At 35.5% G+C, this 17372-nt stretch overlaps 1 protein-coding gene across 1 annotated transcript in view; it reads right to left on the bottom strand.

Moving 5' to 3' along the window:
• Positions 1-12664: 12664 nt before the first annotated feature.
• LOC129226701 (proteoglycan 4-like) overlaps positions 12665-17372 on the bottom strand; it is a 21176-nt gene continuing 16468 nt past the window's right edge. The window contains exon 2 of the mRNA XM_054861365.1: positions 12665-13027. Coding sequence (XP_054717340.1) covers positions 12665-13027 — 363 coding nt within the window. The remainder of the gene's footprint in view (positions 13028-17372) is intronic.

Genomic DNA, 17372 nt, shown 5'->3' with positions numbered 1-17372 from the left:
CATTGACAAATTTTGCTTTTTATTTAAATTAGGCTTTGGTTTTTATCGTTTGAAATTAAACGACAATCATAAAATTTCTGCTGACGCTGTCCTTGCAATATGTCATCTTAGAGATATTTTTCAAATGTTTGCCATAAAGCAATTTAATATAAAAGTTTACATAAAAGTTTAAATAGTTATAAACAATTATCTGTGTTTAGGAGCGGAGAGAGAAAGTTACATGCATAAGATAAAGATAGTTTCGAAGGTTTCTCGTCCTTTTCCGATTTTTATACATGATGCTTGATAGGCTGGCAGGGCCTTTAAAGGTCAAAAAACGTTGGAAATATGTTAGACCAGGAAAATAAATAAATTCTTAACTAACAAAATTCCAACTGCCTAATAGGAAGAATATTGTGTATTCTACTGAGAGGTCATTCTTTCTCAACCCCGGGATGCCTTGCAACCTCTTGTACTCGTTTTCTTCGGCCTCTACTTCACATGCATCTACTTTTTTTCTTTGGCAATTTCTTTCTAATAGGATGTTTGTAACCCATATTGTTGTTTTAAATGCATAATGAGGTCATCATGAAGAATATTTCTCCAAATAATTTTTATGTATTTTTTCCTTTTATTGTTCAATTTCATTCCTATCGAATGTTCTTTGTTCGTTATTGTTTGAACTCATAACTTTGAACGTACGGTAATTATGTGCAATTACTTTTTGAGTTAAAAATATTTTGAACTAAATGTAATTAAGTAAATTCATTAGCGGATGTTTGATATTTCGATTTCAGTATGAATAAAAAATTAAAGAATAGCCCGAAATGCATGGAAAATTTTAGAAACACGGATTACTCTTGTCTATCTGCACTACTTGAATTCAAGAATTAATTTGTCCGAAGCGAATCTCAGTTATTATTCGTTCAAATTAATTTAGAATATTCTTTGACTCTAAATGGTTTGCAATGTCTAAGGGTAATAGAATGCTATGCACCACATCCTCTGCGACCTTAAACACATGTATATGCTTTAGCTGTTCATATATGCAGAGATAGAGATATTTTTCGTTCACGAGTTTCCATTCCTCTGGATTTAGTTCAAAGAGAACCTTCAACTACTTTTTCGTTGCCAATGCGGAACAATCGGTTCTGGTTCTGGTTTTGATATTTTCACAGGTGTCGGGGCTGAGCCCACTTTACCTGATAATCGGTCCTTGTTTTTACGTGTATAAGAATAAAGCGGTACAAAATATGAACTGGAAGTGAAGACGAACTATTGGTTTAAAAAAATAGTACAAATATATTTTTGCATAATTTATAGCCTATGTCACTCACTAAGAATGCACCTTTCATATTGTGAAAGAATTTTTTAAATAGGTACCATAGTTCTGGAGATTACCCCGAACATATAAAGATATAAAAATCCGCTCTCTCTCTTTTTAATATTAGTATAGGTTTTTTTTTTATCATTTCAAACGCTTATATTAGGCTTTATTATTCTTTGAAGAACATTTTAGAATAAAGTTTGTTTGATATTTCATCGTTTCTTTTTCTGAAATATTAATTTAAAAAATATAAGCCCGGAATATTGGACGTATCATAACTCTTTTAATGCTTCGCCAGCAGACTTGAAATTTTATCTATAAGATGCTCTTTACCATAGTACATTGTGTAAAAAATGTATGTGTTTTTGGTTTAGTATTTCATAATTCTGTCTGAAAGGGTGACGGCGCAAAGCATGTATGGGAACTCATTCACGTCCAAAATACTTGCCAAAAATATATCTTACTGTAATTTATCCCGTCATTGCTCGGAATGCAGTTTCCGCTTCTCCAGAAAATATCCGGATAAGTATGCTAACAGACGAAAAGGTGCATATCATAGAGCTAGGCATCCGTAAAATCTAAAAGGCTAGAGAAGGTGTATCTGCTGATGAAGATTGTGTGCACAGGGGTGGTCCTTATATGAGGTTAAAAAATAAAATTGTAAATTTTCAACGGGCCATCCCCTAATTTTGATCTAGTATACAAAAAAAAAAAAAAATACTGTAATTGTTTGAGATTTTTAAGACAAATTTTATGGATCGCTACCGCAGCTGAAACTTTTAAAATTTTAGGAAAAAATTCGAAATTTTGCATTTTTAGTAAAAACAACATTATTTACTAAACATTTCTTACAATTTATAATTAAACATATCTATTAAGATTGTAAAAAACTCTTTCAATTAACATAAATAAAAAACCAAATCACAGCACCTTTTAAGACAATAAGGTGCTTTTTCTAGAGTTCGGATATTTGCTTCTGAACTGTTTCACTAGAACAGCAACAATTACTACTTTTGTTTTTCTTCTTATGTAAGAAGTTTTAGTGCCACTCCACGTTCCACTACATTATATATATATATATATATATTTACAACTTTTAATGAACTAACAATTTATTTACTTTGCTTGTAGGATTCGTCTTCTTTCCATTCTGTCACATCTTTTTTTTGTAAAAGTTCTGAAGACATGCAAAAGGTTTTAAAAAACCGCATTGTGTTGCTCGATGCAAAATCATTCAAACCCTTTTCAAGGACTGCATCTGGATCTATTCGGGCTACTAGGGTTCATCATCTCCTTTTCATTTTAAAGCGTCCACCATCTTCCCTTTCATTTCTTGAGGAACACAATCGTCAAAAAACGCAAGAGCAACGAGCTCCTCTGATAGATACCACAAATGGCGAGCAAACTTGTTCATTGCACACTTTGGAACCTCATAATTTATTTTTTATGCTTTTTTAAAAACCTTTTTAAGAGTTGCAAATCATTTTGGGGGCAAAACAAGCAGCTTTATATAGCATTTTACTACAAGCGAGCATATGTTGCGAATGCCAGCTTTTTCTTGTTCGGAAAGTTCAAATTGATCTCTAAATAAATAAATTTCAACAGCGTAAATTGCTTTTGCCAACCATCGAGCACGAATTAACCCCCTCCCTTCTTTGGAGCTTTGAAGCGTATTCCATTTTGGGAATTCCTCCAAGAAATATAATGGCATTTCGAGGTTGGAACTGATCTAGTTGATTCTTAGCAAAGTCAACGATAGATGGTCTATTTTGGGTTGCTTTCTCTTGGATAAAAACATCAGATATGGCAGTTTAAAAACTACTGTGATTGATGAAGCTCCAAAAATGTTTAAATCGTTTGAATATCAGTATTTTAGGTCCTGTTGATGATCCAACCGCAACAGCCTCGAGCATTATTTCCAGAACATGATAGCAACAAGCCATTCAGAGTAATTTTCTGTTTACTTTGTTTCTCAATGAGGACTCAGGCTTCTTTTCGTGGTCCTGTATTTGTCGAAGATGTATCAAAACATAGGCATTTGACTTGGTCACTGATTTCCATACCCATACCATTGAAAAACTCACGACCTCAATTCAAGATCTGACAATCGCCTACACAGATGGCTTTTCCAACTCTAATCTGGATAGAGGAGAAGCAGGAGTCTTTTTCATCGGACCAGACGGAGCGCAGGAATGCCACGGTAATTCTGCTGGGAAAATCGCCTCGACTACACATGCGAACTCGTCGCCATCAAAAGCGCTTTGGAGATTTGTCTTTCTAGGGAGGATCAGAGTTCCAGAGACATCATCATTTTCTCTGATTGCAGATCAGCCGTGGAGGCGATCCAGAAAGGCAAATGTCAACTTAGCCATTAGATCATTGAGCTCACAAACAAAATCATTGCTGCTGATAGAACCTGCATTTTACAATGGATACCGGCTCATGTAAATATTTTTGGTAACGAGAAGACCGATGAGCTCGCAAAGGCATCCCGTAATTCTCCTTAGCCATCCAACTCCCTAACCCTCGTTGACGCCAACGCTGTTGCTGGCCGAAGGTCAACAAAAATCGGTCAACAAGCGAAAAGAAACTCCATTCCGAATTTGAACTGTGACAGAGCCATTTCGACTACTATAACCAGACTTAGGACAAATCACTTAAAGGGGATGAAGATTTCTGCGGACGGACAGCGTAGTTACATCAGCTTTTATCCACATTGCCCAGATGACATCCCACTGTCTCGTCAACACATCTTCAGCTGTCCAGCAATCCAGGCCAAACTCTTTAACATCGACTTAGAAGACCCAGTGGACCTACTCTATACAGATAAGGCTGTCGAAGTTGCAAAGGCTGTCTACTACAGCTTCGGAGCCATATAACTGCACATTATCATAGACACGACATCATCATCACTGATTTCCCAGGATTCTAGGGTTTCGTAAACAAGCGAAGCAATTGCTTTTCCTGTTCCCGATTGGAGTTTCGGCACTGAAAGTAATTGCTCAATAGTTTTTCATGAAACAATGATTAATATTTGGTAAAGTCAGTCTCCATTTGTCTTCTTTCTATTTCAAACCTTCTGAGTGCTTGGCTTTATTTTCTTTGCTCTTTTTCAGCTTTTGCCATTCTTTAAAAATTCCTTCAATTTTGTCTACAACACGATTTTTTTTTCAATAGTTGGAGTCATAGCCTTTTCGCAAACAAGAAGTACACCACTAGCTGCACAATGAGCAGAATCTCGAGCATTTAGATTTAACGCATTTTTTGACAACAAACAATTGAAAACAATTGGGAGAACTTCGCTTTTAGATGGCAGTTTTGTTTGGCACTGTTATGCTGACATTTGACCAACAAGCCAAATATCTGTGGAACCTTGTGTTTCTTGTTAAAACGGGCGTTTTGCTGCTTGATGCCGTAAAAAAGTATTTTAAGCTAAAGCACTGGTATTACTTTGATAATAATATTTCATTGAAACGATTCTCTTCAGTCGCAATATTACTCTGATGCCCTTACATATTGTTTTTTTTATTGTTTCTCTTTAAAATTTTCAGTAGAATCTAAAGGATTCAAATCAATAGTACAACCTATATAACATTGTTGCTGCAAAAGTATCACAAATTAAACACAACACATTAGTGAATGTTATTGGTACATGTGCCAATTACTGGGGACAAGCAAAACTGAAGCACCACTAAATGGCATCCGTCATTACTTCAAAAATCCAAATAGGGACAAAAATATACTTCTTCCCACTTAAAGTAACACCTTTCAACTAATCAAAACTTTTGGCAACCAAAATTTAAAATATATTTTAAGTCAGATTTTAAGGATTCCCTTAAGCCAGAAAAGAAGCTTTTGAACAAAAATGTTTGATTTTACACAAGCTAAAATTGTTTCGATTTCCTATGCACTGCTATCATATAGTAACATGAATTGAAGTTATAATCATTGAGGTAAATGTACATTCAGTTGGTATATAGCCTTTACTTTTGAAAGACTGAATGTAAATCTTACTTTAGGACATTTTTGTTGGATGTGCCAATCACTGGTGACCTGCCAATTACTAGGGGTGTTACCCTATTATGTTTATTTCTGTTTCTTTAGACAAAGGAAACTTTCTGAATGCATTTTGCTGATACTGGTTAATAATCCAATCGAATAGATTGCAGTATTCCGTAACCCTAAATTTTAATTTTGGAACCTGAAACTCTCGAATTTGTTGATCCTTATTTTTTCTATGAATCTTGGCATATTTTTTCAGTTAATTTTCAGAACATTGCTTTGATATCTTGGTTTTCCTCAGTTTCCTTGCTATGGTTGCATTGTTGTAAATTCTAAAGATTGGCTTTATTATTTATTTGTTTATATCCTTTAGCATACCCTGTTCGTTTTTGAGCAAATCAAATCATATTGAGAACAGTACGACATACACTCACTGGCCAATGAATTAGAAACCAAAGATCAATATTTTACTGGGCCACCTTTTGCACGGACCTTTTGTTCTGATTAGTTTGGGCATCAAGTCTGCAAGCTTTTGGAGTGCACTTATAGCAAGAGAATACGAGAACACTATGCATTGGCTACGCAGCTTTTTAGATTCCATAAATTAGATGGAAGAGGAGAGTGCTGTCGGATGCGTATTTCCACCATATCCCACACATTTTTTATGGGGTTAAGATCCGAGCTATACGGTGGCCAGGGAAGATGTTGGAAATCAGACTGATGTTCAGCGAACCAATTTTGAACACTTCTGATAAGATGTGTAGTTGCATTATCGTCTATAAGGTATCCATCGCCATCCGGATGAACATGTAACGTTGCAGAGTGCACTTGCCAGTGTATCTAGGACACACATGGTTGTTTGTTTACCGTCTAGGATCACAAGGGCATCATTTCGATGCCAGCAGAACATGCTCTATATCACGATACTCCCTCCAGACCCTTGTACAGTGCGAGTAAGGCAAGAAGTTTCTTTCAAAGGTTTCTAATTCATTAGCCAGTTGAGTGTGTCTTATAGCTTCTTTAGATTTCGAGATACTAAAATGAAAGCAAAGAGTAAGCAGCTGTGATCTACCTAGACTACGAAATGTTTGCACAATTATTAAGAACGTATTTCTAATCTATGCTGAACTATTCAGGAGTTTCCCCTTTTTTCTTTATAACGTGACCGTAGTTGCCTAGAATGGTAGCATAAAATAATGGTCACGTCCCATCAGCTTGGCTACGATTGGGTTAGAAAGTCCATAAGCCCTGCAGTATCTCTACCCAGCTTATTCATGAGATCTCATTTTGTGAGCCCTAAGTGGGTATGAAAAATGCTCAACAAATGCTGCAAATCTTTTTTGTTTTTATTCTTCTTATTAAAAAAAAAAAAAAAAAATCAACGCCCGGCAATGATTCTCCCCTCCCCCCCCTCCGTCCGTTCCTAAGAGAGTGCCGTTTCACCCGATTGCTGTTCTGGGTTGTTCCCGTAGGTTTTGAAAAACGCAAATCAAATAGGAAACTGCACAAAGGTTTCTCATAGAATATTTCCAATTTTAAAGTTTTTAAGCAATATGTAGTAACAGTATAATTCACCAAACTTCTAAAAATGCATCATGTGTGATAAACCATGGAATTATTTCAGATAAATATGGCGAAAACAGTATTTTAACGTTTCGATAGTATTTATTGAAAGCGTTAGAAATACAGGAATTTACCAAACTTCTACGCATTTATGGAAAACGAAGTAGTTGTACAATTCACCTCATTTTTTTGGGGGGAATTTACTTCCACCAATTGCATCTTTTCCGCACTACCCATCTTTGAGAATTAAAAAAAAAGCATTTTTTAAAAACTAATTTTGCTTAAAACATCAAAAAGTAGCATTTGGTCGAAACTTCAGCGCAATTGCGGCAGATCAACAAATTGCTCAGAATATTTTAAACTTCTTATGGGCGTTTGCTTCTTCATTGGTATCTTTTCCACACTAACCATCTGAAGTTCGAAAAAAATGGTTTTTTCAATCCACGCCTTATGTAAGTATGTCAATTCGCAACTCCAACAAACTATAGGGGTACTGCAGCCACCGGTCTAATGGCGGATGAAAAGGGTAAAATAAACGGCTGCCGAAACGCAGAAAATGTTAATAAGCCTAGTAGTTTTTGTTTGTATGCTTGACTTTTTTGTTTTATTCTTTTTAAATTACTTTTAAAAGTATGGTGGATATTCTGGCCCACGTAGAAAGAAATGAGAATTCAAGAAACATTACTAAACGTCAGAAATTAATGCAAATTACGTAATTCATAGTTCTAAGCAACTATTTCCACGATCTCGAATTCGATATTCATCAATTCTTGATGGAACTACATTTTATTGTGGCCATAAGACTGACAAGAATAACATTTAATGCTAGATAATTTAATTATGTGACATTACGATTGATTATCAAAAGAGGAAGATGTTGGAAGAGATTGGCTAGCGCTTATTGTTTTACATTTGTAGCTGAGTTATTTCTTAAATTGCCGAATCGGTTAATTTTAAGTTTTTCTGTTTCGTATATTTCTAAGTTTTGAATTATGATTTAATTCCGTCATGCTATGCAAATAATCAGTAAACTTCTCACGGATATATGGTGGTAGTTTTCTCTTTAAGTGTTCTTCCATTATTTCTTTAAACTTATCGAAATCTAATCTTTGTACCATTTTAATCCACTCATGATAAAAAATAAAAGAGTTTTTACTGACATGCGAAATCTCGCCAAGGGTTCTTTGCTCACACAATACTAAAACTATAACCCTAAACAATTTTTTGTCCAAACTCTTCAGCTGATAATGTAAGCAATGAAGTAAAGTTGATGCATTATTTTGGCAATGAAAATTCTCTGTTTTTGTTTTGCAAGTTCAAATTCTAAACGTACTTTCTCAGTTAAATATTTTCCCCATTTCGTTCTAGGATAATACATTGAAGAAAACATTTTGGATACTGTCCCTCCCAACTAAATGCTGCTGTACAATAAAATGAGTTAAATTGATAATTTTTAAACTAGGCGGAGATGAAAGCCCCAATTTTTATGCTAATGTTATAAAATCCTTCTTTTGATCTTAATATTGAAAAAAAAAAAAAAAAAAAAAACATATTCTCTCTTACAAATTTACACGAAACAATAAAATTTTTTACCTCGTATAATGTTATAATCTATCAAAAAAAAAAAAAAAAGATTTTGGACATCTTGAATTCAAATTATATTTCTCGCAATCACGAGTGTGTATGTATGTGTGTGTGGGGGGGGGGGGGTATGTGTATGTGTGGGTAGTTGTGTGTATGTGTAGGTGTCTGTATGTATGCGTGTGTATGTGTGTGTGTAGGTGTATGTGTGTGTGTAAGTGTAGGCAAGTAAGTGACGCAACCTGGAGACGGTTTTCGTTAGAGGAGCAGCATCGTGAGGCGGCCGGCCAACGGTGGTGCTGCAGAGGGAGGCGGGGAAAATTAAATCATAGGGCAGCAAAACAGTCAAGGGAGAACGATAAGCAATAATGATTAATAAAAAAATACAGAAAGAAAAAAAAAAGAAAATTAATTTGAATTCTGAAATTTTGAATTCAAATTATGTTTTTTGCAATCACGAACTGAGACAGGACCCTACTCATTGGAGTTATTGTTTCTAGAAACGGCTCCTGTCCCCCCCCCCCAAGCCTGCCTTTCCTCCTAGGCGGTTAAGTGTGCAGAGTTGTGTGTGTAAGTGTGTAGGCTTGTGTGTGTGCGTAGACCTGTGTGTATGCACGTTGGCGTATGTGAGTGTATGCGTGCGAAGTCGTCTGTGTGTGTATGTGTGTGAGCGTACGTGTGTGTAGGTCATGGACTCCTCCAACCAGGAGAAGCGGATAGCTCAGGACCGGAGCTGCCGGGCCGCCTGCAGAGGACGGTGGGCGGTGGTGTTGCAGAGGCCTCTGGTCCAAGCTGAAAAAGGAACCGCAATGTCAAGGATGGTCAAGTGAGGACAATAAGCAATCGTGATTGCTCAAAAAGGCTTCGAAGAGACGAGCATAATTGTTGTTAATTGTATGCAAATGCGAAGTTTGTTAATCCAGAGTTTTCTTGTGCTTACGCTTTCGCCATTTACAACAAGCAACTCACTTTTTAGAGGGAAATAATGAGAACTAACATTATTTTGAGAAGTTCGAGAATACCATTAAGGGACGAAACAATTTCTGTTACTGAAAGCAATCTAAGACACATCGAATGCCTTAATAAATACTCATAACTGCCTATTTTTACCAACAGACACACGTGGAACGCAATGTTTTACCCTTTTCTGTAATTTTGTAAGTCACCACAAGGTAGCGTATTCGAGAGCTGGAGTTGCGAATGGTAAGTATGTCATCCTTATATATTATTTCTGTAGCCTATTTTTGGTTTCTACGCGAGATCTATCTCAATTCTTGATCGATTTCTTTGATTTGCACCTTATTTTAGAGCATATCGTACAGGCTACTGACGAAAAATAGACCCACGAGCTAAAAATTGTTTTTTTTTTTTTTTTTTAATGCCAAAAAACCTGTTTTAAAGAACCAGAATGAGGTTTTCGGTTAAATTTAGAACTTTAACTTGCACTACGACTGACAGAGCTGAATAGCTTGATCGGCAGAGCGTTCGACTGGTAACCAGGAGAATGAGTATTCGGGCCCACGTCCGGACAATCTGCATCAAAATATTAGAGAAATATCGCGCATTACATAATCACTTAATAAAATGAATAACAAATAAGAGGAAGCAGAATAAATGAGAAGGAAACGCTCCTTGCTGTAACTAAAAATTGATGCAACATGGTGCTAAATTACTTCTGAATAGTAAGGTTTTTTTTTTTGTTTTTAAAGCTTTGGCTCCAATAAGTAAATTAAAGCATAATGTTAGCGAAAATTTAAGTATCAAGTTTAAGATTTTAGACTACAATGGAATTGTTTTCTGTTCAGAAAAAAAATAATAAATCGTATATTGAAATAAAGATTCTTCTAATGAGTTTTTGAACCTTTGCACAGCTAAAAAATACAACTTCATAATGTTCTTCCTTTGAAATTTTTAAAGAGCGAAATGCCTTATGAAACGATTCGAAACACAGTGCGGAGTTCCGCACGGGTCGACTAGTAACTCAAAATGGTAAGACATATGGAAGATTTAAATTTGTATACGGACTAGGGCCTAGTTGCACATCTCCCCTTTTGCTAACCTTCTGATGTTCCAAAAGGTTTTATTTTCATCTTTTGTTTTGGCGGGGGTGGGAAATCGGTGTTCATTTCGATGTTGACTTTGGTATTGATGACCACTTGGCGATGTACCACCAAGCTTTCGGTCGCTAATCCGGCAATATAGTGGCACTTAGCGACAAATTTGGCGGTGGAAACGATTTTTCGAATCTGGTTTCAACTTGACGTTATTTAATGAGTAATCCATTGAATCATGTTAAAATTGTCGATGTGAAACTCTGTAAAATATTGGGTTGTTCGGAAAGTCATTTCGTTTTTTTTTGGGGAACATGAAAGACAGTTTTCGTATAATGAATAAATATTTTATTAAATTATATATTGGCCATTCTGGTCCAACACCTTTTGCCATCTTTCTAGCAGTAACATAATTCTCCTCTCATAAAAGTTTTGGTCCTTGCTGGCAAAAAACTGGTTTAGGTGGTTTTTGACATCTTCATTTGAGGTAAAGGTTTTGCCATCCAAAAAATTTTGCAGGGACCGGAACAAATAGTAGTCGGAAGGCGCCAGATCTGGAGAATATGGTGGTTGTTGCAGTACGTCCCATTCAAGCTGTAAAAGTTTTTGGCGAGTGACCAAACCTGTGTGAGGCTCCGTAAGGACATGGGGCACCCGCACATCGAGCTTCGAAGTTAAGCCCATGCCTTTCAAATGGCCATAAACAGTCGAATTCGACAAATTTAATCTCTCACCGATCTCTCGTGTGGTTATTCGCCGATTTGCATCAACTAATGCCTTTATCGCATCTTTGTCAGCTTCGACCGGCCTTCCAGACCGTGGTGCATCTTCGACATCAAAATTGCCGGATCGAAATTTTGCAAACCAGTTCTGGCACCGGCGTACTGTTAACACGCCTTCTCCATACACATCCGTCAATTTTTTTCTCGCTTGGACAGCATTTTTACCTTTTCTGAAGCAAAAAAGTAAAATATGACGAAAATGCTGCTTATTGCTCTCCATATTTAAAAGGGCACCAACCAAAAACTACTGCGTAGAATTAATAGAACTTTTTCACACACAAGCCTTGCAATATCAGCTCTCAAGACATATAATGGTTATGCGGCTTAAGTGTGAAGTTGGTTTCGAAAAAACGTAATTAAGTCCTCTGACGGGAAAAAACGAAATTACTTTCCGAACAACCCAATACGTTTTTTTGCTTCTGTTCGTGAAAAACTAGAGGTGCAAATTTTTGAAGTGTTCTCGCTCACTTTAAGCCCATAAACAATTACACATGTGATAAATTCGCCATCTTACTCTCCGTTACCCTACATGAACCTTTTCGTTTTAAACAATTGTCTTAACATAAAAATCGACCTTCATTTCTTTTTTCGGGTCATTTTAACATACATGTCTATAAAGGAATCATAGACATGGATAAGAAATGATACACAATTACAGGCGTCCCTCGTATAACACGGTACCTCCACAACACGGTTTCGATATTACACGGTACCAAATTTGCGATTATTATAACACGGTTTCGTTATATCACGGTACGAAACTTGAATTTAATACTTCATGGTTTTGATTTAACTCGAATGTTATATTTAAAAACGATGTAATTTCATTTTTGTTTAATACATTTTGTGAACGGTTGATACCCTACTTTCCAATTTTTAATTTTTCGATATTTGTTTAATTATTTTATTTATTTTTGACTTTTTTTTTTGTTTTTCGCGATATTTTTAAGATGCAATAACCCTTTTTTATGCTTTTTTCTTCTCTTTCTGACTTTTACTGGGAAAGTAGGGTAAAAAGATGTAATTTAATTTTTGTTTAATGCATATTGTTAATGGTTGATAAGTCTAATAAGTTCTTACTTTGTTTTAATGAAACGTGGTTTCGATATAACACGGAACACATCCCTTGATTTACATTATTTCTAAGTCTTGTTTAACACGGTTTCGATATAACACGGAACACAGTTTTGATATGTTGCGGAACGAATTAACTGTGTTATACGAGGGACATCCCTGCATACTATTTTAAGGAAAAAAGTACTTTATATTTTTCTTTATTTGTTATTTTTCTTTTACAATGAATCCGGACACTGTTTTTGCGCTAATATTCTATTTGTAATTTCGTTATTTCCAAAAAGAAGTATGGTATATTTTATTTGTTATCTTCCATCTCCTGTATCGACGGTGGTGGTCTCCGCTGGATCGACGGTTGTTGTGTCTGCTGGATCGACGGTTGTGGTGTCTGCTGGATCGACGGTTGTGGTCTCCGCTGGATCGACGGTTGTGGTGTCTGCTGGATCGACAGTTGTGGTGTCTGCTGGATCGATGGTTGTGGTGTCTGCTGGATCGACGGTGGTGGTCGCTGGATTGGTGGTTGTGGTGTCTGCTGGATCGACGGTGGTGGTCGCTGGATTGGTGGTTGTGGTGTCTGCTGGATCGACGGTTGTGGTGTCTGCTGGGACAGTCGTTTCAGGTTTTGGGGTTGTTATTACGGCTGTACATCTTCTAATGAGTCTTCCAGTCTGGAAAAGTCAAAAAGCTTAATTTAAGTTGACAGTGGTTTTTCTTCGAATGTTATTAAAATTTGCTTTCATTAAAGATTAGTTAATTGAAAATTTAATAGAGTTTAGGAGGATGTTTTGGAATAGGAGAGAAATATAGAGTATCGAGGTTTCGACTCTGTTTAGAACTGCTATTCTGTGAGAGTATCATGCATTATACATGAAGACTTTCTTGATTACAATGCTGTGAGAATTGTTAATGAGCCGGTTGACCAATTATGCATAAAGACTTTCTTGATACAATACTGTGACAGTTGTTGATGTGAAAATAAACTGTTTGAACAATGTAAGAATGGCATTTCTATGCTAAGGAGAAAGTTTGCGGTTTCCGGAAATGAAGCGTTTGAATGTTTGAACTGAGGTTGTTTCCTTTAGTCAAAAAAACTACTTTTAGTCAGTGAAATTGATAGAATAAGCAAAAAAAAAAAAAAAAAAAAAAAAAAAAAAAAAAAAAAAAAAAAAAATGGAGCAAGAAAAAAAAACTATCATTTTCCCAACTCTTAATTTTTAATTAATTTTTTCAACTAACTGATTTTGAAAATAAGGCGTTATCTTTATGACGTCACTATTGATGTACTTTGGCGCATCTGTCTACCACGTTTCCACGTTATGATAATCAAGAAGCAAATTAAATAATTCGCTCTACGCTTGCTATCAACCATATCGCTGCCAGTACATGTGAGTATAAAGCGAATTAAATATTGTGCTCTGTGAATGGCATCAGTGAATGGCATTTTGTCATTTGTGATGTCATCGGCAGAAGCGTAAACAATGAAAGCGCACCGATTAAAATAATTTTTTCAAAATATTAAACTTAATCAAATTATTTAAAAAATGGTCAGATACTCTGTTTTTAAGCATGCTCTTTCAGAAAAAAATACTTTTAAACTTTCGGAAACAACCCCATTCAGAGATATATCGCGAGAGAAAAGGAAAACACCGACTCATTCATGATTCTTCTTGGCGTTAAATTCTTATAGTTAGTTTGGGCTCATAAAGCATTTCGCATTTATGCATTTGGAAAACGTTTAAACTGACCACAAATTACACACCTTTGCAAAAAAAATTTGGTATTTGTCACACATTATGTGCAAGAACTGAAAGATGGGTGCTAAGCTGATGGTGTTACGCGTATAGAATAATTTACATGCCTAGGAAAAAATACTGCAGATTCATTATTAAGATTATTTAATACTTCTGAATCGGTAAAGGAAAAAGCAAGATCTATTGGAGAGCATAATAAATGTATGCGTTGCTGAAGCTAATGTTCTCATAGCTCTTAAATTTGAGGTCATAAAAAACACTACAAGCAGGGTTCATATACCAGGGAAAAAAATAAGGTGAGAATTTTCACCTAGACCAAAATTTTTAGGGTTTTTTTTTCTTTTGGCAGTTTCCTTTGGCATGTTGTTTTTTAACCGACTTCAAAAAAGAGGCGATTATTAGTTCATACCGTATGTATGTTTTTTTTTTGTTTGTCCACTCATAGCGTCTCACCTAGTGAACCGATTTTGATGATTCTTTTTTTAATGGATAGGGGATGGCTCAACTTAGGTCCCATTACTTTGTTTGACCATATTTGTTCTTTAGAAAAAAAGTTATGGGCAAAAAACAGTAATTTTTGTGCAATTTCCCTATTAAATGATATTGTAGCGAAGTTCGCACTTTTCATCCGCGGATAACGGTGGCTCAGTGGTAGAATTATCGCCTCCCACACGAGCGACCCGGGTTCAAATCCCGACTAGGACAAAGTGAATTTTACTAAAATTTCGTTTCTACTGTTTCCCGTTATTTTCTCGAATGTTCTATTAATTTCTGTATCTTTCCAAGTCTGGAAAGTTCCAGCACTTTCTCAAGTTGTATATAAGGAAATGTAACGTTCATTCGTGGTTCTGAATAAAGATCTCGAGTTGAAACTAACGAGTATTCGCTTCATTTGGCTTTCACATTATCTTCGCTATCTTCATCTACGCGACAATATGAAACTCTTTGTTATAAAAGTTTGGTGCCATATAACAGTAACATTAATAGTAATTGTAATGATAATTTTGAATAAAGGCTTTTCTAAAGCAATACAGTGATATAGAGCCGAACTTCTTACTAGGTAACTTCTTACTTTTACTGAAATATCTACATTTACACTAAAAAGAATGAAATAAAAAAATTTTGAAAAAAAAAAAAAAAATAGAACCGACTTCAAAATTGCTCTAAAAAGTGAAAAATAATTTTATTCTTTAAACACCATCGATAATACTTTTAAACATAATTTTTGAAGTTGGCGCAAAAACAAAAAGTAAAATCCATTGTAACCACGCTTCGTTCATATTTTTATCAAAAAATCATCCAAAGTTAGGAACGAAACATTTATATCGTTACTCAAATATGCTGTCATCAATGCGTAATGCATGTGGTAGTGAAGAAACTGGACCTGGTTAAATTTATACTTGTAGTTGAGTTATGGCTGTGAATGATTTTATCGATCGTTTTTGCGGCCAACTTCAAAAATTATGTTTAAAAGTATTATCGATGGTGTTTAAAGAATAAAATTATTTTTCACTTTTAGAGCAATTTTGAAGTCGGTTCTATTTTTTTTTCAAAATTTTTTTGTTTGCTAGAATTAAAGTAATTTTTCTTTCAGTGATATCGAATAACCTATTGTAATAAAACGAGTTGAGAGTAGAACACAGTACCGAAAAGTTTAAACTTTTACGTGGAACCTATTTTTTGCCCAATCTCATCTTTGTTCGGCTTCAGTAAATGACTCGAGCAAGGGGACACCCCTCTCGTCTTTAAAAGAAAAAACAGCATTAAAATGTCGTTCATTGTCAGTTACGTAGGTAGGATTCTTTTTTTTGAAGTGATAACTTTTTATGGGAGGGGTAAACCGATTTGTGACATAATACGCGTAACGGCGCAACTCTCGTCTGTCATTCCTTTCGTTCGCGCATACGACAGAAGCGCGCATGGTCAGGAAAATTTTGTTCCTCTACTCTTTGGGTCAGCTTTAAGCGTTAAGTGATCGTAGAAAAAGTAATGAAAGAAAAAGAAGATGGATGATGGATGTTCGTCGCAACGTAACGCAATCTCCCAAAGAAAGTTGAGTTTAATAATACAATATAATACCAATAACATTGCAAACAATATATATTCAAAACAGCATTCTTTAAATTTATTTTCAAAATAAAAACATTTTTGCAATTATTTATACTAAAAATATCTCGCTTCATTGAGGGTTTTGAACTGTGATAAGGTGTACATATTTTAAACGAACTTCATCCCCACAGACTCCGCAACGCGGGGGTTGGGGACGGCCGAGAAAACAAAAATAATAAATAAACATTTAATTTGTTCATCTCAGAGTAAAATCTAAAATGTTTTGCAAGTTTGAGTTTTTTTCTGATACACACGGCTATACAAAACGATATTAGTGAAATGTGTCTAGTGGAATGTCTCAATGTAACAAAGCATCAAATTATTATTGCCAATATATATATATATATGTAAGAACCGCCGCTCGGTTCTTATTACGAATCTTGTTGCAGTGTTGTGGCGTGATAATCTACCACGTAGGAAGAGGACAGAGCTACATTCACTAATCACATCTTTATTCTTGCATGGAATATAACAGCAGGAACTTCTCTTCTAACCCCCTGTTTAGTTGTGCCACGATTTTTATATAGGGAATATCATTAAAAGGTTACAGATAATTATCCCTCGATCATGTGATCGCACGTGATCTATATAGGAGGAGCAGATTGCAATAACGAAATATTATTGGGCTTTGCACCGCAGACAGAGGCTGGCTTAAGTCTGGAGGGAAAAAAAGTGTCTGGTAGGTACTTTAAGGGGAATCTCATCTGAGCCCACAACATAGCCATATATGGTGTGAGAAGCATTTAAGTGTGTAATAAATAATGTCTGTGACTCATACGCGCTGACATATAAGTGAACAGAACTTAATATGGAAAAGGCCTAGCAAAGGATTTTTCATATTACATCCCCCCTCCCCCAAAGAATACGACAGGATTGAATAAGGGGGGAAAATGAAGACGGGAAATTATCTGCAACCTCTTCCTTTTTTTTTCTTCACTCTTCTGAAATGTTATAACATTATACACATTACCTATACAATAACACTACAGCTACTAATAAAAACACAGTACAATTAAAATGACATTGTAGTTTGAGGTCAAATTATGTAACACTCAATACTTTTTGTAAGTTCTCTACATAATTCAACATATGTACTCAACATTGGGTATATGCCAATAGCCCGACGCCATGTCTAATTTTGAGAAATATCGGC

Source organism: Uloborus diversus, chromosome 1 (genome assembly GCF_026930045.1).
Source record: "Uloborus diversus isolate 005 chromosome 1, Udiv.v.3.1, whole genome shotgun sequence".
In the NCBI taxonomy this organism is placed as follows: Eukaryota; Metazoa; Arthropoda; class Arachnida; order Araneae; family Uloboridae; genus Uloborus; species Uloborus diversus.
Note: the sequence above shows the minus strand (reverse complement) of the source record. Positions and strands in the feature narration are given on the sequence as shown.